Genomic DNA, 27,656 nt, shown 5'->3' with positions numbered 1-27,656 from the left:
GAATTATGACATCTTACAGAGAGTTCTAGAAAATCCTTGTCTCACTCCAGAAGTGACAATAAATATCTATGAATTCTGAATAATGTAAAATACTCACACTCTGATCCGGGCTGTCTTGTACCTACTGTGTATATTTATGTCCTGACTGGTGGCAAATTCTTCCAGTTAGCTCTGCAGAGTTGAAACTTTTGCTGTATGATGAAGCTGACTCATTCATGAGCCAAATCCGCCATCGTTAACATGTTCTGATCAACAGAGCTGACTGGCCTAGGCCAGCTCTCCATGGAAAGCACAAAATCAGGCATCCCTTGTTTCCTCATATTTTGCCTTACTGCACATCACACAGACTGTGTTCTTTACAAAGTGGAAGGTTTGTGGCAACCCTGCGTCAGGCAAGTCTATTGACACCGTTTTTCCAATAGCATATGCTCACTTCTTGTCTCTGCATCATATTTTGGCAATTCTCGTAATATTTCAAGTTTTTCGTGATTATTATATTTGTTATGGTGATCTGTGTTCAGTGATTACCACATGTTGAGGGATCAGAGGACAGCATATTTTAGCAATAAAGTATTTTTTAATTAAAATAGGTACATTGCTCTTCGAGACATAATGCTATTGCACACTTAATAGACTACGGTGTAGTGTAAACATAACTTTTTTTTTCACACAGACCCTTGTGTAAATGTAACTTTTATATACACTGGGAAACCAAACCACTCATTGGCCTTGCTTTATTGTGATATTCGCGCTATCGTGAGGGTCTGGAACCAAGCCTCTGGTAACTCCGAGGTACGCCTGTATCGGTTTTAAAACCAGCTGACTGCCAGCAGAATAAAGCATCTGTGAATCTGAGCTCTTAGTGCCTCCATTCCTTTCCTTCCCAGTCCATTTGAAAACAGCCAAGAAGAGAACTCCAAGAAGCCTCTATAGTTATTTCTCGTCATTCTTAGCCTGACATGATTGACTAAAAAATTGTTTACCTTGGTTGCAGAGTAGATGGCCAACAGTGGAACTGGGGCTATGCCACTGGCAGAGGAGATGTTCAGAATTGCCCCTTTAGATCTGAAAAGGAAAATGCACCAAGTAAACAGAATGAAATCATAGACACAATGGCTTGTAAATTACAGTTCGTGACATAGAATTATTTTAAACAGAATAGAGCTGTTTTTCTAACAGACATCTCTCCTTGCCTTTCATAGCACATGATATCCTTGGTCAGTGAATGAGGCATAACTCAATCAACTAAAAATAGCTCTAGTCTGCGATTAGCTCATTTCTGCTTTAGTAATCTGGGGCATGACCAGATCAGAGCGACAATCTCTTCCGGTTGATCTCTCCTGTCAGAGGTCTTCTCTGGCCACATCACCAAGAATCCTTGCTCTTAGAAACACTCTCATAATCCTGGCCTGCCGGCACATACTACCTTGCTGTTAGTATTTCATCATCGCATATATATAAATGCTTTTCTCCCTCGACAAAACCCTAAGTGTCTACACATCATAGCCCTTACCTTACACGTTTCCTCCAACACCCCTGCACAGTCCTGAGCATGTAACAGGTGCTTAATAAAACCTCCCAGTGATAAGTGAATGGTTCTGTTCTACCCTGCTTCTTTCTCCAGGCTGTTGCTACTCAGTTACAAAACAGAGTTGACTATAAAATTATGCAACTCTCTAGGAGATCAAACCATATTCTTTGTCCAAAGGCAAAGCTCCATTTCTACTGTAACTTCTAGAGACTACTGAAAAGTCCAAGTCAGAAAGTTACCAGGAATTACTAATTTTACTAATAAATGAACAATAATTGGAGGAAAGCAATGCTGTAAATACGCTAGTTGCCAGCAAGTACATCCAGTTTGGGTAAAGTTTGGAATTAGGGTTTTAGGAATTTTCAACAGAATTAAAAGCCACTCTTCCCCCAACAAATCCATTCTTCTCAGGGTAGTGGGGAGGGGTGTCAGTCCCCTTCATCTACTTCAAGCAAACCCTACCTACCTCCTGTCCTCTGGTGAGGCTCCTTTCCTTCTGCTCAGCTTCCCCTTGTTCTTGCGAATTTATCTCCCCCAAGACCAATTTTTTTCAGTACTTTTTAAAAAAGGACTATATAGACTCATTTTATGCAAAATAATAAAAGAAACATGATTAAATGGAATCTACATTATTTTAGACATAAATCTGAAAAGAAATAATCCCCAAAGGTCACCGAGTCCATCTGCCAGCCCCCAGGCGAGATGCCACTTCAACCATCAAACGGAAGTCTGGACTCTTAGCTTACTGTGTCCCTGGAAACAAGTTGTCGTCTTGTGTTTTTATTTTTGAACCCAAGTCTTTACTAGTAATACACATGTTCCTAAACAGTGAAATCCACTCATATTTTGGCCACTGAAATCAAATGTCAAATTTAAAAGTGTTATATTGAGGTTTTTAAAGAAAGTTGGAAATATCTAGTCTATGCACTGATATATGATTCTTGCATGTTTTGCTTGTATCTCAGAGACAAAAAAAGTCTTTTTTTTTAAAGATTTTATTTATTTATTTGACAGAGAGATCACAAGCAGGCAGAGAGGCAGGCAGAGAGAAAGGGGGAAGCAGGCTCCCTGCTGAGCAGAGAGCCCGATGCGGGGCTTGATCCCAGGACTCTGAGATCATGACCTGAGCTGAAGGCAGACGCTTAAACGACTGAGCCACCCAGGTGCCCCAAAAGCCTTTTGTTTTTAAATACTGGAAGGGAGTAAGAGTGCCTATCAGGAGTTAGAACCCAATCACTCTAAGGCAAAAACTAGTAATTAGGAATAAGTATTTAAGATTTTGATTTTATCTATTTGTGAGAAACTCCTCTGATCAAAGTGGACTAAAAGGCAACTTTTGTTACTGGAGACCTTTAAGAGAGTACTAATTAACAATGTTTAAAATATCCCTATCTTCTTAGGGTGTGAAAATATTCTCAAATTAGATCGTGGGGATGGTTGCACAGCTCTGTGAACATGCTAGAAACCACCAAATTGTATACTTGAATGGATGGATTGTGTGGTATGTGAAATATATCTCAACAAACCTGTAAAAGACAGAGAGAGAAGCGTATTTATGATCTATTACAAGGTGTCACTTTTAAGCTCAGAGCAGACCTCAATCACAGGAAAGAGGAGAGAGCTATGGTGTCTTCCGCAACACAGAATGCTTTCTGAGAAGTAACCTCAAATCCTGACAAGCTATACCCTGTCTGAGCCTTAAGCACTCTTGTGGCTTTAGGTTAGCATTTTATTTTAACCTCTTCTGGTGTAACCAGGAATTGCCATGGCCTCAATCATTTGGAGCAAATGAAGAAGAAAAGCTAGTTTAGACGAGTTCTAGATGATTGTGTCCTTCATGGAAGCTGGAGTACAGCGCGGCTGGTTTTGTCAGCTGGATCATGTGCTCCATTATACTCAGATTGGCAGGCGGTTACATGTGCCCTTGAACAAAAATCTTAACATTTTTAATTTCATTCCTCACACATGAAATGCAATTTACAAGTCTTCCAAAATTAAAGTTTAACGTTATCAAATGCATTTTATTTTTTTAAAGATTTTATTTATTTATTTGAGAGAGAGAGAGAGAAAGTGAGAGAGAGCATGAGAGGGGAGAGGGTCAGAGGGAGAAGTAGACTCCCCGCGGAGCTGGGAGCCTGATGCAGGACTCAATTCCTGGTCTCCGGGATCATGACCTGAGCCGAAGGCAGTTGCTTAACCAACTGAGCCACCTAGGTGCCCCTCAAATGCATTTTAAAAATGAAATTCTGATCTTACCAAAACAAAATACACTCTTTAAACTTCACTCACCAAAGCAATGATTTCAATACAGAAAAAATTTATTTAAAGACAGTAAAAACTTCTTTCCCATTTTCAAAAATAGACCAATAATCAAATATGTCACAATTATGCACATGTGCTCCTTTAATTGTTTACCCCTTGACCCAACTAAGATCTTCGTTTCTCAAATACTCTATCCCAGTTAAAATGTCTGGGAGCTAAGAGTTGGTTGTTAGTGAAAAGTCAGAATTTGAGAGAACGTTTTCAAACAAAGTATCTGCACCCTAGACTACATTAAACAGACCCAAGACCAACGAAGTCTAAAGCAAGAACGCACTAGACCTGAGGAAATAAAAGGATAGCATTTATAATTGTATCATAATGACAGCAGAGAAACACCCCTTCCATGAAAACTCTGTGCCAACAAGCAGCTCACGAATTTGTCTAGCAAAAACCTTCCTCCCACACCCACACACGCAACAGCACAGAATGCTCTTTCTCTCCAAGGATAATAATATTCAACTTAGTTTTGTGTGAATCATAAACAACACGCTGGTAGAGCTGTCTTAATCCTTGTACTGTATACAGTATCTACTCTCCATGCAGGGATGGGGTGAACATTTGGGACTGCGAGGCACAAAGGGCTCGTCTTTAAAATCAACTACTTTGTCTGGCTCTAATCCTCCATCCCTCCATCTAAGCAGAATTAGTGACGTCAAACCAGTTTCCATGGCAGAGCCAGACTCACGACAGCTCTGTTATATCAAGCAGGAGGACAAAATGGGATGCGCTTAATTGCACACGAAAACAAACAGAAAACCGAATCTTAGTTAATCTCTCATTTTCTGGGGACTTGGGGAACAATTCTAAGATCGGAAGGTATATTAACAATATGTGCCCAAGTTCCACAATGAAGACTCATGTTGCTCTTACTTTGGCACACTTCCCAGCCTGTTATGACAAATATCCAAATAAACAAGTCAAGTCCTATTTTCTGTGATAGAACATTCTTAATTCATCACACTGCTTCCTTGCTAACAGCCACACGATGGTGTCTCGGTGGTACAAATTACCGAGGATCTACCAGAACTAAAATACTGCAGAAACAAAGCAGAAGACACCACTGCTGATAAGAAAGCGCCTTTTCATAGAAACATATTCTCTTCAATTACTAGCCCTTTTACAAGCCAAAAGTCAAACTCATCCAACCCTATAAAATTCAGTATCTGGTATTTATAGCTTCTCATAGCTCTGCTCTCTAGTAGCATTCCCACAGACCTGTGGAAAGAAACCCTATCTTAATGCTCCCCTTAATTGTCACCTGGATAAAAAAATTGTCAGGCCTTTATTTTCCCATAAATGCCCCCACCATTCTGTCGGACTGCTGCAGTATCCTTGTCCACAGCTCTATAAAAATACTATTGCCATAGAGGAAGTGATAGGTCTCCTTTGAATAAGTCACTGATCTCCGCCTTCCTTGGGAAGGTCGGCACTGCCCTGTGATGCCGGGGAGAGAGATGGGGAAGTATAAGTGCTCCTGTGGAGGGCTGGAACACAGGGTCAACTCTGATGCAGGCAGCTAACTGTATACAGAGTTTGATAGCAGGTAAGGGAGATTGTGCAGAAAAGACTCCATGATGATACTTCCTATTTCCATTTCTTATCAAGGAGCCCATGAGGGAGCTCCTGGAGGGTCATTACTTTTTTTTTTTTTTTTTTAAAGCTTAAATATAACACTGAAATTGGTACAGACAATTCTCCAGCAGACTCTCCAGAAGACTGAGAAACGTATCAAAACAGAGTTCTATGTCAGAAAAGAATCCTGGAACAGAGGGGTCAGACACATAATTAGAACCGGCAATCCAAATACATTATACGAATCGTGCTTTGCTGAAGGAAGTTTGCAAACATTTCCCACATGAAAGAGGACTGCCTGCCCTAAAACACCGTAACATGTCATAATTCCACCTTAAGCAATACAGTATCAAAGGGGCTATTTTTAGCTTTTCCATGGTTGTTATGGCAACCACCTCCTGGCTCCAGCTGTACACAATGTTTATAATTCCAGAGAAGTGGAAAGAGCAAGTTTCCTCTATAATGTAATTATGCACTTTCTACTTCTGTGGTAATAATACCTTAGTTTAATTATAGGTACTTGTTTAGTGAGAGTTGCCTTTAGGCTATCGTTCTAGAGGGTTTGGAAAATCTCATACATCAGAGGTAGAATCAGTGAAAGGGGAAAAGCAGCAACGACAACAACAACAAAGGATCTTTAGAAAGGACACTGCTTTCCTCAATGGAAATTCAACTCCTATGGAAACCAACCATAGGAAATATGCCATTTAAGGACAGGCTATAATAAAATCACTTATATGTACAAGGAAGAAGGCTTCCAGATGATCGGTTACCTTGGAGTTTTTCCTCTCCTCTTGGGCACACAGCTAACAACATTTCTGGCTTCGTGTGCAGTTAGTGGTAGCCTGAGACTGAGTTCTAGACAATGAACCGTTGGCAGAAGTGATGTACACCCCTTCCAGGCCTGGCCCAATGAAACCTCCCATGAAATCATTCTATTTGCTCTTCCCTCACCTGCTAGCTGGATGCAGAAAACGCAGCGGAGAGCTGCTAGGTCCAAGGGAAGAACAGCCCCTACACGGAAGGAGTCTGAGATCCCTGAATGGAGCACAGCCCCAACCACTGATCCACACTGGCCATGTATCCGGAGGAAGAAAGTCAGCCTTTAGAGTGGTAAGCCACAGAGATCTTGGGATGGTCTCTTACAGCAATTAGCTTACCTTAACTAATAGAACCAGTAACTCTTAATTCGAGTGAACTTTGCTGTTCCCTTTTCTGACCAAAAGTACTGATGGATAAAGTCCACATATATTTCTTACCAGTTCTTAGCAAGAGCCACGATCACCCTCACGGTGTCAGCTTCAGTCCATAGCCTATGACGGCTTTCCACCAGATCATTTCTCAAATTTAGTTTAAAATCAACTTGATTTCCTAAAGGCAAAGATCGGTTTCATCCTCTGTATACTCCATGATAAACTCTACTCAGTGAGTGCCTGCTGAATGAATGGCTCCTCTTCTTCGCATTGCTTTTAATCTAATGCTCTAGCTAAAACTGCGGTTAAGGCTGCCAGGTCTCTAAAGATAGGAGTGAAGTTCCTGGCACTCTGGGTCTGTATCATTTACTAACTAATCATGAAGCTTCATAGCGCTCAATCTCTTTGGGACTCACTTTCTATCAAATAAGGGCGGGACTGGTTTCAACTAATTAAAGTACTAGAATTCCATGACTATTTAAATCCATTATGATCTGCAAGATTACTTCACAACAATCATCTCTTTTTGATATGGTTTTCACCAACACACTTAAAAATCCCTTTTCCAATGCTTCTGTGGTTTTTAAGTATTTCATTTTTAATGGATGGACTTACTGTCCTGAATTAATACCGAGTCACTGGCAGATAGCGAAAGTGGATTAAGATGATGGCCATGACTTCATCCCTCCAGGGTTCTACCCTGTCGGCCCCAGTTCTCTGCAATCTAGGGTTCTATCTGGTTAGACCGCTGTCTGTTCACTTCCATATCTGACCATCAGAGGCACACTCTCACTGTCGACCAACACGAAGCAGTCTGAGTGTTTAGAGGGAAATTTTACTACAGGAATTGAAATATACCAAACTTCATATAAAATGGAATCACAAACAAAAACTGCAAAGAAGCAGTTTCTCCACCAGTCTCTGTAGATGCCAAACAAAATGGATTCCTAACCTTGCTTCCTCCTCTGTACAATGGCGGGAGGCTATCGAAGTTAAATGAGTTAACACACATCAAGTCCTCAGTACAACACTTGGGACGTAACAGGTTCTCAACAAACATTAGCTGTCAACCCTGCCTGTAGCTGGTCACAGAGGTTTCTTCAAAGTAGGGTCTTTGGGCTATGCCCTTTCTGAAGCTATGATTCTTTTGGATCTCTTCCAAACTCAAAGCTGTTTTGCAGAGGAAGGATGACTGTGAAGCCCTAAATTTAGCAAACGATCAAGCTAGCTCAAGATGCAAGCCCAGATCTTTTCAACAGGTTTCTTTTGAAAGCCTAGGCATCATTCAGGCTTTTCCAAGGGAGAAACAGAGCTTAATTACAATTTTACACTTGGTGCTATTTCAAGAAGAAACTCTACGACACATTTCTCAATGAAAATGAAGACATCTAGCATATTCTAGGGGAACCCCTCTCAAACCAGAACACAAAGGGGGCTCCACGGTGTGGGTTTCTGTTCCAAAGGTAGGTTTGACATCTTATAACCATTTTATAACATACGTAAGTTCCTCATATATCCATTCACCCCTTAAAAACTAAACAACCAGAAGATGGGGTCTTGCTTTGTGAAACTCCACTGATTTTAGTTCTGAGAGCATATAGCTTTAAGAAGGCATTCCGGGGAATACCCCAGGAACTCTGTCCGCCCCCTCAGAATAGCAGGCAATTGAGTTGGTGATGGTGACTCAGGCAGACTTTTTAATCCTGATCTAAAGGAACCACCACAACCCTGGAGAGGGAAATAAAAAAGGAATCGAGTGGAAAAGGCCTCCGCCACCAGATGACTCATGCTCTACCGTGTGACTCGCCAGGCACATTACTCTGTTGCTAAGACATGGAGGATAGGTTCATTAGTCACTCTACTGAATTTTGCAAAGAAAGGATTCTCCCTATAAATAATCATGAGCTCGGTCTCTCTAGTGTTTGTGAGTGCGCTCGTGACTCACCTTTCCACCATACCAGGCAGCACCAATCGTGTCATCTGCAAAAGAGAAAACAAAACATTCATGATGGCTGAGGTTGCAGGCATCAGATAAACAGTGGAGAGAAGCCATTCTGAAAACAGAAGAGAATCACGAAACCACTCACCACTCTATAGACAGCAGTTTATTTTATATACTCTATATAATTTGGCTCTGTCAAGAGTGCATAAAAAGGGGGCGCCTGGGTGGCTCAGTGGGTTAAAGCCTCTGCCTTCAGCTCAGGTCATGGTCCCAGGGTCCTGAGATCGAGCTCCACATCAGGCTCTCTGCTCAGCGGGAAGCCTGCTTCCTCTTCTCTCTCTGCCTGCCTCTCTGCCTACTTGTAATCTCTGTCTGTCAAATAAATAAATAAAATCTTAAAAAAAAAAAAAAGAGTGCATAAAAAGGAATCAGATGAAATCACTGGAGTTAACACTGGGAATACTTTCAGTAAACTTGGCTAAACTTGGCCTTGCCTGAAACCTAATACTGGCACAGAGATCTTCAAATAATTAAGGACTTAAGAGTGAGCTCTAGTCTCCCAAAATGTACTCCTGGAAAGGGATATATGTTATCAAAGGGAATATCTGCGAACCAAGATCACTTAAGATCCCTAATCTTAAGTGCTCAAACGATCTTTTCCTATCAAAAAGGCCTTTAGAAGAATGCCCCAAAGTGACAGGTTGGCAAATGTTAAATGTATCCTGACATTTCATTCCCCGTGTTGGTCTAGCTAGCTGTGAGTAAAAACACATCCTTCAAGAAAGTTAAGGTTATCTGTGATCTCTTGAAACCAACAACAAAGAAAAATGACACCTGCATTTTCAAAGGGCCTTGGAATTGTTGATTAAATACATATAATGCAGGGCACCAGGGTGGCTCAGTCGGTTAAACATCTGCCTTCAGCTCAGGTCATGATCCCAGTATCCTGGGATTAAACCCCACGTTGGGCTTCCTACTCAGTGGGGAGTCTGCTTCTCTCTCTCCTTCTGCTCCCCCGTTCCTGCTTTCTCTCACTATCTCAAACAAATAAATAAAATCTTAAAAAAATACATATAATATGATGAGAGGCTACTCCTAAATTCTGTTTTAAGGTATTATTAACTAAGAACGATTAAGACACCCACTGGCTTAGTCAGGGCCATGTCTTAGTTAAGTACTGAGGTTAGAACACAAATTCTTGATTTGCAGGTATCATCAATTTTCTAAGAAGCAAATGCTGCTCTGTCACAGAGAAGTTGGACACATGCCAAACATAGGAATTTTAAGTGTTTTTTCTTGAATACTATGTCTTAATGAAAACAGTGCTCTGATGAGAAAATAATTTTTTTTTCCTAGAAATATTTTGAAGAAAGAAAATGTTTTCAGCTTTACAAGGTAAAATCTGCTATGTAGTGCTCCCAACCCAGATGTCAAGCCGGGAGCTGCTGCATATACTTTTCCAGGAAAAACAAGTTCAAACTGACACTGCAGCATGAAAGACAGACTGACACACTGCCAACTTCGAAACAAAGAAGTGTCTTCAAAGCCTAGGGGAATCATGTCGACAGAAGTTTCTGGATTTGGCCGAATCTTCTGGCCCAGATTAAAAAAAAAAAAAAGATATCAAGAGAAAGAGTTTGGCCTAAAGCATTCCATATCTCCCTCCTTCTTACATACAAGTCTATGTTTTTCATATTAAAGTCGTCTTCACAGAACAAGGGGCACGTGCTCTCTATGTTCTATAGCATGAGATATGATTGGAAGTTACACATGCAAGTTCTTGGTCATGGCCTGGAAGGAGAGAAAAACACGTGTCCTCCTCCTGACACATTCCTCCACCTGATGGCTGGATAGATGTGGTGGAAGGAGCTAAAACAACCCACCTGAACTGCAAGCTGAGAGCTGTGTGATAATAGGGGCAGAGCAATGAGGTAAAGAGGCAGGATCCCTAATGACTGGGGAACTACTATGCCAAACCTTGATTTCCTACCCAGCTTTTTATATGAGAGAAAAATACTATTTTATTTAAGCCACTGCTAGGTCTCTGTTACAGCAGCCAAACCACTACTCTAACTAATAAAATTGACCATTTGTGTTGACGAAAAACAAGCGATGGTAACATTTTAAGACTTAAAGATTAAATAACTCCCAAAGCAAACTTAATCAGAGATTATGCTGATAACCCAAATGGCCTCAGTATTTTATAGTTTTTTACAACATGCCCCTGTTTCTTCTCTTTTCTAGGTCTGCTGACCCAATTCAGGATATGCCCACGGGGCCTCAAACCCAACTGGATGGAGCCAAGTCAGAGAAAAAGCTGATTTCAGGGCTGATCCTTTCAACACTGTAGTTACCTCCTCCCTTTTCAGATGAAGTAACTCTTCAAACTTGCCTACACATTTCCTAAGATGTGCCTTTCTATAGGAACACACTGCAATTGCTCAATATATAGCCACGGAATGTTCAGGTAAATTTGGGACATGGTCAGGTCCAAGTTCAAGTCCCAGCCGTTCCACTTACCAGCAGTGTGATCTCGAGTTACTTCCTTCTCTGCAACGTACATATGGATTATATAAAGAAGGAATCTACAATACAGATTATTCTATTCTGAATCTTAAACGAGGTAATGTTTATAATGGACTCAGCAAAGAGCTTGTCACACAGCAAGCCTCTGAAGAGGAATTAGTGTCCCTTATTGCCAGGAGGCACTATTGTTTCAGGATGCAGTGCCACTACGCATGTAGGCCTCCTTTAACCATGTCGTGTCCGACAGAGTTTAGAGCCAAAAATAATGACAAAGTTTGAGGTCATCAAGTTCAAGTGATAACAAGTTTCTGGATAGTTCCACCAATATTGAAAAATACCTCAGTTGGGATGTTCTTGGGGTAATGGAATTGTTCTAAAATTGGATTTGGTGACGATTGCACAACTCTGAATTTATTTACCTTTTAATTATACACTTAAAATGGACGAATTTTATGGTTTATAAATTATCCTTCAATGAAGTTTTTATTTTTTTAAGATTTTATTTATTTACTGCAGAGAGAAAGAGAAAGAGAGAGCATGGGCAGGGAGAGAGGCAAAGGGAGACTCCCTGCTGAGCAGAGAGCCTGGTGCGAAGCTCAGTCCCAGGATCCCAGGATCATGATCTGAGCCCAAGTCAGACACTTCACCCACTGAGCCACCCAGGCGCCCCTGAATGAAATTTAAAAAAAAAATCTTAATCAGGGGCACCCGGGTGGCTCAGTGGGTTAAAGCGTCTGCCTTCGGCTCAGGTCATGATCCCAGGGTTCTGGGATCGAGCCCCACACTGGGCTCTTTGCTCAGCAGGGAACCTGCTTCCCCCGCTCTCTCTGCCTGCCTCTCTGCCTACTTGTGATCTCTGTCTGTCAAATAAATAAATAAAGTTTAAGTCTTAAAAAAAAATCTTAATCATATGAATGAGTTAAAGAGCTGGAATCACAAAACACAGCAGATGTTACTTTATCAAACCCAGGAGAAAAAAGAGCTCTTAAAATGTTCTATGCATATCAATTACGGCCTGAGAAACACAAAACAATAAAAAGAGACATTCTTCAGTTTTGTCGAGTCCACGTTATGTACTCGAACCTGGGCTGGCTGATAGGTGCTCACTACCTAGCCAGAGAATACATGTACATATAAACAAATCATTACAAGACATACCATGAGTGGTACAACAGAGGTGAGAACAGAGGGCCCTAATGCTTTGGAGAAAAACTCGTTATGTCTGGGGAATCAGGTCTAGAGCTTCACAGATTATATTTCAGTTAAGTTCTGAAAGAATAAATAGGAATTCATCAGGCAGAAAAAATATTCCAGTAGAAGGAACAGAACACAAAAAGGCAAACAGCTGCAAGAAACTACAATGTATGCCATAGAAATGATGCACAGAGAAAACCTTTTTGTTGAACGGAGCTTATAAAGAAATTCATAAGCATCCTGTTATATATATGTCACACAATGTGCGTATCATACCACTTCACGGACAGCTTCCCATGCTAGCACAAACAGACGTACTTCAGGCATATTAACCATTGTAGAGTATTTTATTGTAAGGATATATTACATGCATTCCTAGCAAAATCTGAAAACATTTTTTATTCAGCGCATTTCCTCAGGGGACCATAATGGTTAGCTGATGTAGGAGGTCCCCAAGCACTCCATGGAGAGAAGTGAGCATTCAGTCCTCCAAGACCTGAGACCACCAGAAACAGGGTAAGCAGATTGATAATAAACATGTTCTCATCCAATGGCAGGGAGGTGTGCCTGCGTGTGTGTGTGCGTACACATGTGCATGCATCTGTGCGTGTACGTACACATGTGCATGAAATGAGACTTGTTAACTGAATAGTAGCTAACTCTTCAGTTCACTGAGGTAGCCGCCAACTCTTTGGCCCTCCTACACAAAAAGAAGAAAGGATGGGATTTGTAGACAGTGATCAACCTGGAAAACACCCAGCAAAGTCTATAAAATCTATTGCTAAATTCTTTTATTCTGACCAGGGATCTCAGAACTATTCGACTATTAACAAGTGGTTGCACAGAGTTGTAAAGTTTAATTCAGATTTTTTTTCCAAGACATAAATTTACTCTCTTAAATATAATCCAGTAAGAAATACCACACGAGGGGCGCCTGGGTGGCTCAGTGGGTTAAGGCCTCTGCCTTTGGCTCGGGTCATGGTCTTGGGGTCCTGGGATCGAGCCCCCCATCGGGCTCTCTGCTCGGCGGGGAGTCTGCTTCCCCCCACCACCGCCAGTCTCTCTGTCTACTTGTGATCTCTCTCTCTCTGTCAAATAAGTAAATAAAATCTTAAAAAGAAAAAAAAATCACATTAGCTGGGATATCGAAGAAATAGAAATGCATGCATGGGAGCTATTTTTTCCCTTACACTGTGTGCATGTCATACATTAAATGTTTCCTTTCTGAATGGCAAAAAATTATCCACAATCAGAGACAAAATAAAATCCCATAAGATAGAATCTTATTTATAAAACTACATCAATAGCTAAACATTAAATATTTTCTGTATGGTCTTCGATGTATGGGGACATATTCAAAATATACCTTTCCCCTTCCTGTTTTAGTAAGAAATAACTGACATAAAACATTGTATTAGTTTAAGCTGTAGAGCATAATGATTTGATATATGTATATATTGCAAAAGGATTACCACAGTAAGTTAACATCAAAATTATAGAGCGCTGAATGAATTTCTGGGTCGTCTTTGCATATGGGCCATGCTAATCTCCATATCATTCCAATTTTAGTGTATGTGCTGCCGAAACGAGCACCAAAATGTATCCTTTATACACGTGAATTAAAACTCAAGAAGTTTAGGGGCGCCTAGGTGGCACAGTCAATTGAACGTCTAATTCTTGATTTTGGTTCAGGTCATGATCTCAGGCTCGTGGGATCGAGCCCCACACTGGGCTCCACACCCAGCACATCCCTCTCCCTCTGCTCTTCCTCCTTCTTGCGCACATGTGCTTGCTCGCTCTCATTCTCTCAAATAAATAAATAATATTTTTAAAAAACCCAACCCTCAAGAAGTTTAAATAACTTAACATAAAGAGGAAGGAAGAAGCAGTATTTTTGATGCCTAGCTATTAAAAGGCCAGAAATACTTGTTGAATGCCCAATGACCAAATAATCCATCAAGTCCTCTCATGAAAAATTAAATTCTTTTGCATTGTTCATTGGCTTCTCCTTTTAAATTCTGGCTTTAAACTATTTCTCCTTGTCACAGAATGGAACATCTTTTTTGATCTGCCAAATAATAACAATACTGAAAAGCCTAAGAAAAGTTAACTTGAAATCTGCATGCTTTTATAAACCTGATTAATGCCTTCATCTGTTCTTAAGTTCTCTTTTCTCCTAATCAGATCCTAATTCATCATAAATTTGACTTCAAGCCTTTTTCATATATGTGTATACAAATAATTATTAAAATTCTATGCATAAGCAAAAGAGAGGCTTCACTGTGTTCACATTAAATTAAATTTTTTAAAAATTCTCTTTGACATCAAGTTTTACATAGGATATTTTAACTAAGCTATTAGAAGTCTCATTTTACTTTGTATGCACCCATTGGTATCTTGATATCTGGTTATTTATACTATATACCAAGCGTTTCTGTGAAATCTCACTATCTATCTGAACTCCATTTCACAGCTCACAAGCTGTTTCTGGAGTTAACTCAAAATGCTAATTTTAGGCCATCTGCAGGTGATAATTGCTGTACCAGGAAATTTTTTGTTCCTCTTAAGATACTGCTAAAGTAAGGTTACCATAACTTGTAAGTTCAGTGGCTAAGAATATTAGAAGAATAGCAGTAAATATGGTTTCTAACTTGTTTTTTCCCGTGTTGAAGTTGTTTTCTTTTTTTTTTTTTTTTAAAGATTTTATTTATTTATTTGACAGACAGAGATCACAAGTAGGCAGAGAGGGAGGCAGAGAGAGAGGGGGAGAAGCAGGCTCCCCACCGAGCAGAGAGCCCGATGTGGGGTTCAATCCCAGGACCCTGGGATCATGACCTGAGCTGAAGGCAGAGACTTTAACCCACTGACCCACCCAGGTGCCCCTGAAATTGTTTTCAAAAGTGTACAGTAGGGTGCCTGGGTGGCTCAGTGGGTTAAGCCGCTGCCTTCGGCTCGGGTCATGATCTCAGGGTCCTGGGATCGAGTCCCGCATCGGGCTCTCCGCTCAGTGGGAAGCCTGTTTCCCCCTCTCTGCCTGCCTCTCTGCCTACTTGTGATCTCTCTCTCTGTCAAATGAATAAATAAAATCTTAAAAAAAAAAAGTGTACAGCAAAACACTTTAAATTTAGTTCTTTCCTAAAAAGTGATAGAAGTTGTTGCAGTAGTCCCTCTCCAACGAGAGCTTCAAATCTCTCCAAAAAACCCCAGATATTTCCTAGTTATATATATATATTTTAGTAACCGTTTCATCAATCCTTACCACAAAAAAAGTCCCAGAAGCCTAAAATAAAAGGGAGAAAGGTCAATACACATTATATTGCACCACTTTGTATGCAAGCTGGCCATACTGTATACAAATACACAAAAATAAATGAAAGTCTTTAGCAATGACAGCTTAATTTAGAAGTCTTTCTGGGGATACCACATAGTCAATTTCAAGAGCAAAATATTTACTGGTATTTATTACCACAGCTGTATATATTTGGGCTGGGAAAATGAATAAGAGGCTGATTTAGCTCATAAAAAAATCAGATCAGTATTATCAGATCATTTAGCTGAGATACCTGACTTAATGCATTGGCTGGCCTTAAAAAAAAAAAAAGATCTCTAGAAATGTTATATTAAAATGTAACCATCTTAGTGTTCTTAAATATTTCTCACATTTTTTGGGCAATTATTTGCACTGTTTTCATAATTAGAAAAGCCCCTACAAATAGTGTTATTTCTGAAAGAAATGAACATGAATAATTTTTTTCTTTCACTTCTCTGATATCAGTAATCAAGAGCTCATAGAAGGAATTTTATTTTATTCCTGAAACCCAATTTAGGGTTCTCTGCATTTTAGCTTATTATGAAAACCTGTACAAGCAAATTATACAAATTATGCAAATTGTTTTACATGCAAGGGATTTAATTTTATAAGCAAATTATTTTTGTATCATGCAACCTCTGGTGTTTGGTCAGTTTCTGTAAAGACTAGGACAAAGAAAACAGTCTGTATTATGCTCAAGAAGACAACCAAAAACCCAAAAGGAAAGATTAAAATTCAAGGTAACTTGGTACAATAAGGAAGCAAATATTGTTCCCTATATCACCATTGTATATAAATAGGATTTAAAGTGCAACAACTTAACCCTAGAATCTGGGCAAAGCCCCAAGAATCCAGGCTATTCATATAAATAATTAGGTCATCACAAATCACCACTTTGTCCACATCTGCCCTGCCTTCTTGCCCAGAGAAATCTGCTTGGAGCAAACAGGATCTGAATTCAAGCAACTGAAAATTGAACTCATACAAATTAGAAGAAAGGAGATATAAATGCCTTAAACAAGTTTTCAATCGGAATCATTAACAATGATTTAAAAAATCATAGTCTGATAGTGAAAAGAATCACATAAGTTATGTAACAATGATGTTACACCACGCCTGTTTGGAAGAAATTAGAGGGTGACTCATTGGAAGTCATGCTGGAATGGCACAGCACATATTTCCTTTAGAAACTGTGTAATTTGAGCTCTGTGGTCCCGAGAATACAACTTCATTAGAAATTCTTAGAATGTCACCTGTATGACTAAAGCAATATTTACTGCACAGGGGGTAAAAAACTTAATCAGGTAAAAAATTTTGAGGGCTTTGAGATCTCCAAGTATTATTTCATTGTCCTCTTTAATAATGTTTTAAGTATGAGGAAGTTAAGAGCCCTCCTTACCATTGCCTCCCCCACCCCATTTTACTTAATCTGAAATTCAACCCCACACCATAAAAAAACACAAAGTTTTTCCTTTCATAATAAATTGTTTTGATGTATGTTAAAATAATTGAACTAAAGAAAAATAAAAGAACTTTCCAGAACAGAGAGGGCTGCATGCCAATGGATAATAATGAATCTAAAGCCATAATCTTTACCTCTAAACAAAAAATTAAAGAACACATATACCACCATTCACCGCCTTTCCAACTTTAGCATATTATGACATGCTAGGAATTTCCATTACTTAAATTTTCCCCAAATAAGCTGACTTCTCAAAAGAGATTTTAGGAGGAGAAAAGAATTTCTAAAGTTTTCAAAGAGATTTTTACATTTTCACCCATATATAAGGGTGGAGATTTTAGGAGGGGAAATAATTTCTAAAGTTTTCAAAGAGATTTTTACATTTTCACCCATATATAAGGCATTATAAACTAGCTTTGCTTTGAGCTGGGAAGAACTTTAGAACCAATCTCCAACCACTCACTCGTTTTTCACAGATGAAAGCTATGCAAAGAGTGGTTGTCAGGCGGTCTGGCAAACCCATTATTTTGTAGTTATGCCTGAGGAAGCCCTGTTACTATGACACCCTAAGGGCTAAATGTACCCAATTATTTGGAAATTTTTAGGAGCATAATGATTGTGGCTTTCAAAAAGGATTAAAAGACTCTAGAGACTAACTTGGAATGTCTTCATCTAAAAAGTCCCAAGTGGGGGTGAGGGCTGACGGTCATACTCTCCTTTCCCACAATTTATTAACTTCCCAGTGTCCTTAACTTAAATTCTTGGGGCAGCGTGGAGGAATACATTCTTAGCATAATCCCTAAATTAAATACGATTAGAGGGATGAACAGATTCTTCTCATGGATTTCCAAATTATTGGAGGGCTCCCTCTACTGGTACCGTGTCACATGCCAAAGGCAAATGCAGGCAAGAAAAAGGCAACCAATGCTTCTCCTGGGCTTTTCATCCATCCAAACCTTTATTACCTACGCCACGGGCCAGGCATAGCATTCACACTTCTGGCTGAGCCACATACGATGAACACACAGCGGTGGGAGTAGGAAAAAAATAGCTTTTCAAAAGCACGCAAAGCACTCCAAGTGCTTTGATTTCAGATAATAATAGGATGGGAGAGACTGATTGGGTTAAAACCATTCTAACCTTTCAACTCCATCAAGCAGTTATGCAGTTTGAGTACACTGAAGGGCTGGCGTTCAACGCACAGGGGACTGCAAACCCACACGCCTGACAGGCCCGGGCAGGTGACATAAAGGAGCACAGCGCGCCAGACAGCAGGGGTGAGCGGGGACTGCGGTGAGCTGGAGAGGGCGGGCCTCATTACTCCGCGGCCTCACCTGCTTGCTCCTCTGCCTTGCCCCTTCCTGGCATGCAGCGGTTCAGGTCTGCGTTCCCTCATTTTCAGATCTTCCCCAGGAGAAGCTAGACGTTGAGTGTGGGACGTCCCGCTTCTGGAAACATTCCCTGAACCAACTGAGATATGTTGGTAGGGCGCATGCAACAGAGACTATGGGTTTGCAAACTCTGGCCTAGAATCAGAAGGGGAACTCACCTTTGGCCCATCCCACTTCTGGCCGATCCAAAGATGACAAAGTTCTCACAATTTCCTTGAGTGTAAATACCAACAATGGACCTAAGCTCAGCCTTGTAGGGCCACATACAATAAGTGGGTTCCTTATTCCCAAAGAAAGAGGATTTTCAGGTTTTTTTTAATTCATTCATTTATTTATACAAAAGCATTTGTTGGGGGTACCTAGGTGGCTCAGCTGGTTAAGCGTGTGCCTTCAGCTCAGGTCGTGATCCTGGGGTCCTGGGATACAGCCCCACATTGGGCTCCTGCTCTGAGGGGAGCCTTCTCCCCCCGCCCCGCCTTTCCCTCTCTCTCTATTTCTCGCAAATAAATTTTAAAAATATAAAAACAAAATAAATCAAAAACAAAATCATGTGTCGTATGCCTGCCATAGGTGAGGCCCAGGGCTAGGGAGTGGCAGAGAACAAAAAGAACGCGGTACCAGCACTCAAGGGGCTAACAGTCTGGAGACAGGCACTAAACCGAACATGAAATGCTGAGTGAAGAAAAGCCGTGCTGTGTGTGACGAAACTCCAGGGCTGAGAGACCTGGGCGACTCTGGAAGGCTCCCCACCGGCCCCCAAGGACAGAAGACTGTCAGTTGAGAACTGAAAGAGGAGTGGCATGAGTGAAGTGGGAGACAAGGGAGCTTCCACAGAGAGGGAACTGCCTGAGGGGGCACGAGGTTCAAGACAGTGAAGGTGCCGTGACCTGGATGCAGAGAAGTAGAGGGGCACAGAGCTAAGGGGAGAGCCGGAGGGGTGGGCAGCAGCCCCGTCAGGTAGCTCCTTCCCTAGAGGTCGTATGAAGGCGTCAGGACTTGAGGGCAAGAAGTCCTTGAAGGATCTCCCAGGAAAGTGATAGGACTTCATGTAAAAGAACACTTTGGTTGGGGGACGGAGACTCCACTGGAGGGAGACAAGTTGGTGTAAAAAGGCTGGTCAGGCTGTTCCAGCAGTTCCCACTGAAAAGTTTAGTTTAGAGTCTTCAAATTTGGAAGGATCATGGGGGATGAAAAGCAGTGAGCTGACTTCCAAAATACTAAGGAGGTAGAACTAACTGGCCTTCATTAAGGGTGTGCGTGTCTGTGTGTCTGGGTGTGATGTCATGCTTCCTCTCTCCATGCTAAATAGGTCTAGTTTTTTCGGCCACTCCTAACAAGACATGGTTTCAAGCCCCCACTTCGGTTGCACATCTGACGAAGGAAAAACTAAATGCTGATCCCCTGTTTAAGACTCTTCCCCAGTCCCAAATAAAACAAACAAAACTCAGTTGTACTTCAGTGTAAGTGGAGGTGAATAAATTTTAACTTGGGTCACAGCCCCAGCTGCTTCCTTCCTTGCTCTGAGAGAGGTAATAAAGAAGGCTGGAATGTTCTCCCCATTTATCAGAATGGCAGCCTGCAGGTTTTCTGAGGAATCCAGGCACAGGCAGGGCCACTACCAACCATCCACCTTCTCCCCTGAAGTCAGTGGCAGCTTCAGGATCCAGGACCATCAGAGGGAACAGGTTTCCCAGCCCAAGTAAGAACTACAGGTGGTTTGGGTGGTATTGCTTGGGTAGTATTTATCTGAAAAGGAGTGAAGAGCCTATAGTGTCTTGAGGTCCTAAAACGGTCATTAAAGGATCTAAGAACCATTAGGCCTGGAGAAGGAAGGCAACTCTGATCTGACAGATGTTTATAAACAAGTAAACTCAAATCCGAAACAAACAATGCAAGCAAGATCAGTTTTAGAACTTGTCTTTGACGTGGTGTGGAGCTCGGTGTCCTGCCTGTTGGAAACCAGACTTGTATTTGGCTGCCTCTGGAGTTGTGGGACGTCTCCCGTTGCCCACGATTTCTGCCATAGTCATCAACAGTCATACAACAATCTCCTTTGCCAACTCTCAGTATTCTGAGACAGCAAGCCCTCCAGGCATAAAACCGCAGTTATTTTAGAAGAGTCTGGGTCAATATTTGGAGGCTTAATTATCTCTAAACGCCACCATATCTGGTCTGAAGGTCACTGTTCTTCTTCTTTTTTTTTTTTTTTAAGATTTTATTTATTTATTTGACAGACAGAGATCACAAGTAGGCAGAGAGGCAGGCAGAGAGAGAGAGGAAGGCAAGCAGGCTCCCTGCTGAGCAGAGAGCCCGATGCGGGGCTCGATCCCAGGATCCTGAGATCATGACCTGAGCTGAAGGCAGAGGCCCAACCCACTAAGCCACCCAGGCACCCCTGAAGGCCACTGTTCTTGAGGAGAAAAAGACTTATGTTAGATTTCAGTCATGGAGCATCTGAAATCATAAGGAAATAAAGCCTCAGCTAGTAGGACCTCTCTTCTAGTGGAAGGCTGATTCACCTGCCAAATGGGTCCACTACAGAGAACTTCCACACCACCCCTCTCTCCAGCTTGGCACTTAACTGCTCAGCAGAGCACAAGAACAAGACGAAATTCACCCCTGAAGGATCTGAGAGCAAAACTGTAAGGCAAGCAACAAGGCTTTTAAATACCCCTGGGGTTACTCTGACCGGCAGCTTTATGTCTGCTAAGGGAAAGTCTCATTAAGCGGGGCTCACACAATGGCCTGGGAGAGCCGAGCTGCACTCTATGATGACATATCAAGGTTAATTGATATGTCAAAACTATTCGAGTTAATATTTCTTCCCCAATATTCTTCTGGACCACTCACCACCACTTCCTCTGGTGATGACTCGTCATTTCTCTGGTCAGAATATTTCACTTTGATGATTCCTCTGTAGGAATGTAGAACTTCTGTGACTTTTTATAATCCTCTGACCTCCTAACACAGGAGCACATGGACCAAGCCATAATCCTGGATCTGAGGGATCCAGGTCATTCAGTGCTCATCAACTTGTTGGACTGCCAACAAGATGCTGGGGCCTTCCCCATCAACCATCTCCAGATTGGGGGAAGAAGCCCAAGGTCACAAGGGGGCACTGATCTCTCTGATCTTTCTAGGCATGCTTCTCGGCCAGCCGGCCCTACTGTATGGTTTGGTGAAGAGATAAAACTTGGGCCAGCACGGATGACGAGAAGAGGCTGTTTTCTTTCTTGTCTAAACCCATTTTCAATACTTGTGTTATGACATTAGGCAGCAGACACCCATGCCCTAACTCTCTTGATGTCCAGTCGCCATAAAATCTTCTAAGATTCTAGAGCCAGACCAATTTTCATCTTCTTTTAAGTTACCCCAGGGCTCTCAACAGAAGTTACATCTCTATAGAAAATGGAGGTCTGGCCACGGCAACGTAACACAGTCAACTGAAGCACAATTCATCAAAATACACCAGAGGGGACATCACAGCAGCACCGAAGGACACTAAACCTGGGAGCCTTGCACAGAAAACCTCATCAAGGTGAATGCCCTTTTTTCAGTACAATGAAAATAAACAGAGAGACCATAAAACACCAACGCCATGTCACTCTGTCATTAGACCCGCCTTTCTAAAATGTACATCAGATCACACCTTATCTCTGCTCTAAGGCTTCCTATGGCTCTCTCCATCCTCTCGAGCCCAGCACCCCAGCTCTTACACACTTGTGTCCTCACTCACCTTTCTGGCCGCTGGTTGGTCAGCCACTGTACAACCCTTGCCTCCGGCTGCTCGAGTCAAACATTCTCACCCCTGAACATGCCCTAGTCAACTGTGCGGCCAAGATGCCAACCACACGGATCCTGTCTACAGCCCAACAAAGGCCATGTTGCTGTCCTGCAGATGGTCTTAGCTCCACAACGAATCAAGCAAGAGTTGTTTTTTGTTGTTGTTGTTTTGTTTTTTTGTTTATTTATTTGACAGAGAGAGATCACAAGCAGATGGAGAGGCAGGCAGAGAGAGAGAGAGAGAGAGGGAAGCAGGCTCCCTGCGGAGCAGAGAGCCCGATGCGGGACTCGATCCCAGGACCCTGAGATCATGACCTGAGCCGAAGGCAGCGGCCTAACCCACTGAGCCACCCAGGCGCCCCTCAAGCAAGAGTTTTGAACTGTTTTTCCACTAAAAGCACACATCACACAGGTAAAGGAATATTTGTGTTTATACTAAAGATAAAGGATGATTATTCAGCTTGACGTAGAAGTGTTTAAATAGTAAACTCCCTTAGTGCTTTGTAAATGGGACTTGACTTGCAAAAAATCAGGCTTCCATACAAAAATGTGAAGCCCATATATCAAGCTCCTCTGGCGGTGACACTTCCCACCCATACGGTTCACAGTTGATATGATAGGACATTTTAATAAGTCAGCGTGCGTCCCCCCAACTCATTTCCTGGGAACCAATACATACGTCAACATGAAAAGAGAAAGTGGAAGAGGAAGAATGAAGTAGTGGGAGAAGCATTTTGTGATCTGCCGATGTCTTAGGACCGGTGCCTCATTCTTATCTCGCTATTGTTGTCAAGAACCTGAAAGGTACTATACAGTGCTGTTGGATCTGTACTGCTTTATCCGCAATGCTCCCCCGCTACACGACTCATCTTCAAAGCAGAGACATGAGGTGATCACCAACAGCACACCTGCTCTGTGCTCAGATGCTTCCTGGAGGATGCTGTGTGCAGCTGTGGAGCACAGCAAGCTGACTGGTTCTCATAGGTCAAGGTCAAGGCCCTGGCCTTTTATCATTAGTATTCTGTAGACTGTCAGCCAAAAACACATGTTCTGGGAGACAGAGGAGGTCAGCATTTTATATTATGAAGGAATACAAACATGTAAGTATTCACAAGCAGGACATTACAGGAGAAAATAAATCCTAACATATCGAGAGTAAAACTTTACACGGCTTATCTCACAGAAGAGTTAAATTTATCAGAGGAGATAAATGTATCAGAAGACTAAATCTGTAGCTAATATCAACAGTTCTATAAAATCAAATTTAAACACTTAAACATAGTTTTCATCATTAACTCATTAAAACATATTATGAAATACATGTACATAGTTTTAACACTCATTATTTTTAGGCATTTGGCCAGATGTACCTAGAAAAGATTATCAAAACAATAGTACACATCAGTCATTTCAAAACCATAAAACATACAAATTATAGACCAGAATGTTAATTTTGATCAAAAAACTTAGCTCGCTAAAAAATAAACTCACATTTTTACTAAAGATCTTTAATAGTAACATTCTTTAGGGTCCTTACCATGATCTGGGTCCTCTTCTAAGTGATTTGCACATACTACCTTGCTCAATTCCCAATACACCTCTGTGAGGTAAAGAGATTAACACCCTCAATTTACAAATGAAAAACGGAAGCAGAGAGGGCAAGTAATTTGTTCAAGGTCATACAACTAGTAAATAGTAGAGTTATTTAATTAACTTGAAACCTCACACAGATTATTGAAGAATGTGAACATTTATACAGGTGTGCCAAGGGAAATACCTTTTAAACTATTTGTATATATTCATACCAACCCCGTTTTAAAAGCTTCCATTTTGTGTGTGGGTCTTGTTCCAAATAATCAAGGATCCGTTTGTTAGTAGTTTATCTCACTTAAACTAAATCTCATGTAAGTAAAAACCCCAGTTAAAAACAACAGTGGAAAAGATACTGTGATTATTTCTTTTAAAAAATTATGGTCATGTTACAAAATAATTCAGATAAGGTGACTCTCAGTAGCAAGCTATCAAATGCCACATGGTATGCAGACAGTCACAATGAAGCTTTCGTTCTGGTGGCCGGTTTATGTGAAACAACATGTACAAAACCACATAAAAACTGAATGAACTAAGCACAGCCATACCTGAACAGTTAGACAAGGCATAAGATTTTCGGGTCCCCACACTTGAAATTAAGCATGTACTAGATATGATTTCTCAGGACATGAAGACACAAGGAGAATTTTTCTTTAAACATTCACAATAGAGGAAAAGATCAAGATCGTGCCATCAAGTGAAAATCAGTTAATTAAGTTCTTATTTCTACTTATCTGGTTAATTCTAATAGTTTTGAGGTCAATATTTTTTCATTTCCTTAAATAGAGCATTTAAGAGTTACTGAAAATGGACGTGGCTTTTCTGTCAGTACAAGGGCTCTTTATCTGGGGTTTCACTTCCCAAGGTTTCAAGTTACCCACAGTCAACAGAGGATCCTCCTTCAGACCTGTATCATCAGAAGGTCAGCAGCAGCGGCCCGGTGCCTGCGTCCCTCCCCTTGTTTCGTCTCATCACATAGGCATTTTATCATCTCACATCACCACAAGAACAGTGCAAGAGCACGAACAAGTACATACAATCAGATGTTTTGAGAGAGAGAGCCCACATTCCCATAAACTTTGTTACAATATACTGTTATAACTGTTCTATTTTATTATTGTTAATCTCTTACTGAGCCTAATTTATAAATTAAACTTCATCACGGGTATAGGAAAACACATAGTATGTATAGGGTTTGGTAGTATCTGTGGTTTCAGGCATCTATGGGAAGTCCCCTGTGGATAAGGGGAGACTCCCGTAGGTTCAAATTTGATGTATTTGACGTTGTCTATGGAAATTCTGCCTCGGGCAATATTTGCTGCTGGGCTAGGATGTATAATCAAGGTATGGCGCCTCACTCTGAGTGACTGCTAACACATAAGGAAAAGTGGTGCTCAGGTGCTCAGATTTGCTGCCTAATTTTCCTTTTAGCACGTCATTAGCTGTGGCGTCTTTTGTCGGCACATACAAGCAATGTGTCTACCAACTAGAAACTAGAATTGATGAGGGAGCAGAAGGCAAGCTGAGGACAAAGCAGAAGCTGACATCCTGCAACCTTTCCCCCACCCCTCACTCCTGGGTAGGACACATGGGACACTCTTCCAGGAGTCTCCCAACTATCTTTTTTTTAAATTTTTTAATTTTTAATTAATTTATTTTAAAAAATTTATTTGATAGAGATTACAAGTAGGCAGAGAGGCAGGCAGAGAGAGGGGGAAGCAGGCTCCCTGCTGAGCAGAGAGCCTGATGCGGGACTCAATCCCAGGATGCTGGGATCATGACCTGGGCTGAAGGCAGAGGCTTTAACCCACTGAGCCACCCAGGCGCCCTCTCCCAACTATCTTGAGGTTAATGCCTTACTAGAGGGAAACGCTTGACAATGCAAGGCCTCTGGTGTCCGGTATCTTATAGGTCCTCTTTAGCATATAAAAGTTCTTCTGAAACCTCCCTTTTTCCTTACCGCCTCCATATAATTATATATATATATATAAAATCAGCCACCCCTCACAACCTCAGGGCAGCTGCTCTTTCTGCCCACGGGTCCTATCTCCATGTTTAAATAAACCACTATTTTGCACCAAAGACATCACAAGAATTCTTTCTTGGTCATCGACTCCGTAGTCAATCGCACTGAACCTCACTTACATTCTAAAACTTGATCAGAATGATGTTGACGTGTGGCTAATAAAAACCACTCATTACTATAGCCCCATGCTACCGCACAATGCTTTCACCACAACATTTAATTCATCCACTTACATGGTCACGGGGGATGCGAAATGGAAATAATTTATCAGTGAAGAACCATGTGTAGAGGAAAACTTTGTAAAAATCAATCTTCGGCCTAGGTTGTTTGTGTAGTCCCAGGACCTACCACACTGTTTGCATAGGCTCAGTTGTTAAAAAGCAAAATTACACACTTGTTCAGTCTTCGGTTCTCTCTACTTCCCGAAGACAGAAGGAAATAACCGCCTTCATCTAGAATACATACTCCTATGGAAGCAGAAGCTAGCTGAGGTGCATGAACTGATCATGTGTTTTTAAATAGAACAAACCAAAAAAGGAAGACATATTTATAAAGAAGCTACTTACCTTACAAACAGAAAGAACATTAATATTTATCAGTTTCTTGATGGTCTGAAAAAGAAAATATTGATAATTTTATATACATATCATCATGTAAAATAACCATATTTTATATGTATATACAAGTGATCTAGAGAACCACTGAATGTTTCCCCAGATAGAGCAGAGAACTGGAAAATGACAGGAGCTGGGGTAGAAAGGCAAATTTTATTTACTCTTGGTGTTATAGTACTTTTCTACCAAAAGCAGCAACTCATGTTAATAAGCAAAATTCAAGGTAGATGTAGTAAGGAAAATCTGGAAGCAAAAGATACTAAATCTAAAATAAATATGCTATTTTCCTTCTGCTAATATCAAAAGGAAAAATTATTGAATCTGAGATCCTCAACAGTTTTTTAAAATTCACATATTCTTTCAATGACTTCCTTTTCTAATTTTTATAAAGAACTATGCATGCCTCAAGAATACAGCTTTCATTTTGGTAGGTTTACTTGAATCAACCATATTGTTATATGTTAACAGATTTATGATATCTAAATTGGTGTTTAGAATCCTGATACTTAAAGCAAAGCTATATTGATATCATAAATATACAAATAAGAATAATACAATGAGTTATTATCGAACCTGGCACTATTCTAATGAGGTTACAAACATTTTCTCATTCAGTCCTTCTAACATCCCTGTGAAGTTACCTCCTTCATAGATATGGGAATGGACCCTAAGCATGGTTGGGATCATACCCAGGGTAAACTCCGGAAACAAGCAGAAGAGCCAGAATGTGAACCTCGAGCAGCGGGACTCCAGCGCTCACAGTGTGAACCATTATACCACACTGCCTTGCCAATACTTTTTGTTACCATACTATACAGAAACAGACTCACGTTGTCCAAGTCAGGAACATCCAAAAAGTATTCAGGATACTCATATGACATTCCCACATTGTTCACTGAAATTAGACAAGATCGTTAGCTGGCTGACATACACTTTATTTTACAGATTTATTAAAATAATGAGATTAATAATATCAAGACTAAAATGACACATACAGAGGCATGAAACACTGTGTATGGCTGGCGTGAACTTTCCCACACCTTTCCATCTGAAATCTATCAGTGTATGTCTAGTTCAAATGTCTTCTCCTTCATTAAGCCTTCCTGTACCTTCCATCCATCCCCTGACAAAGGGACTTTTTATTCGCTTCAATTTCCATAACCCCTTGGAGTGTGTGTACATTCTGCTCTGTGAGTATTG

At 41.0% G+C, this 27,656-nt stretch overlaps 1 protein-coding gene and 1 non-coding gene across 2 annotated transcripts in view; both read right to left on the bottom strand.

Moving 5' to 3' along the window:
- HSD17B12 (hydroxysteroid 17-beta dehydrogenase 12) overlaps nucleotides 1-27,656 on the bottom strand; it is a 158,283-nt gene that overhangs the window by 14,785 nt on the left and 115,842 nt on the right. The window contains exons 5-8 of the mRNA XM_032840718.1: nucleotides 27,287-27,351; nucleotides 26,409-26,453; nucleotides 8,564-8,598; nucleotides 984-1,065 (exon numbers count right to left, since the gene is read on the bottom strand). Coding sequence (XP_032696609.1) covers nucleotides 984-1,065; nucleotides 8,564-8,598; nucleotides 26,409-26,453; nucleotides 27,287-27,351 — 227 coding nt within the window. The remainder of the gene's footprint in view (nucleotides 1-983; nucleotides 1,066-8,563; nucleotides 8,599-26,408; nucleotides 26,454-27,286; nucleotides 27,352-27,656) is intronic.
- On the bottom strand, nucleotides 13,770-13,873 carry LOC116856978. The gene has a single exon (XR_004380662.1). It is a non-coding gene; the product is annotated as a U6 spliceosomal RNA (small nuclear RNA).

This window comes from Lontra canadensis, unplaced genomic scaffold, assembly GCF_010015895.1.
Source record: "Lontra canadensis isolate GAN:19392208 unplaced genomic scaffold, GSC_riverotter_1.0 scaffold115, whole genome shotgun sequence".
Taxonomy (NCBI): domain Eukaryota; kingdom Metazoa; phylum Chordata; class Mammalia; order Carnivora; family Mustelidae; genus Lontra; species Lontra canadensis.
Note: the sequence above shows the minus strand (reverse complement) of the source record. Positions and strands in the feature narration are given on the sequence as shown.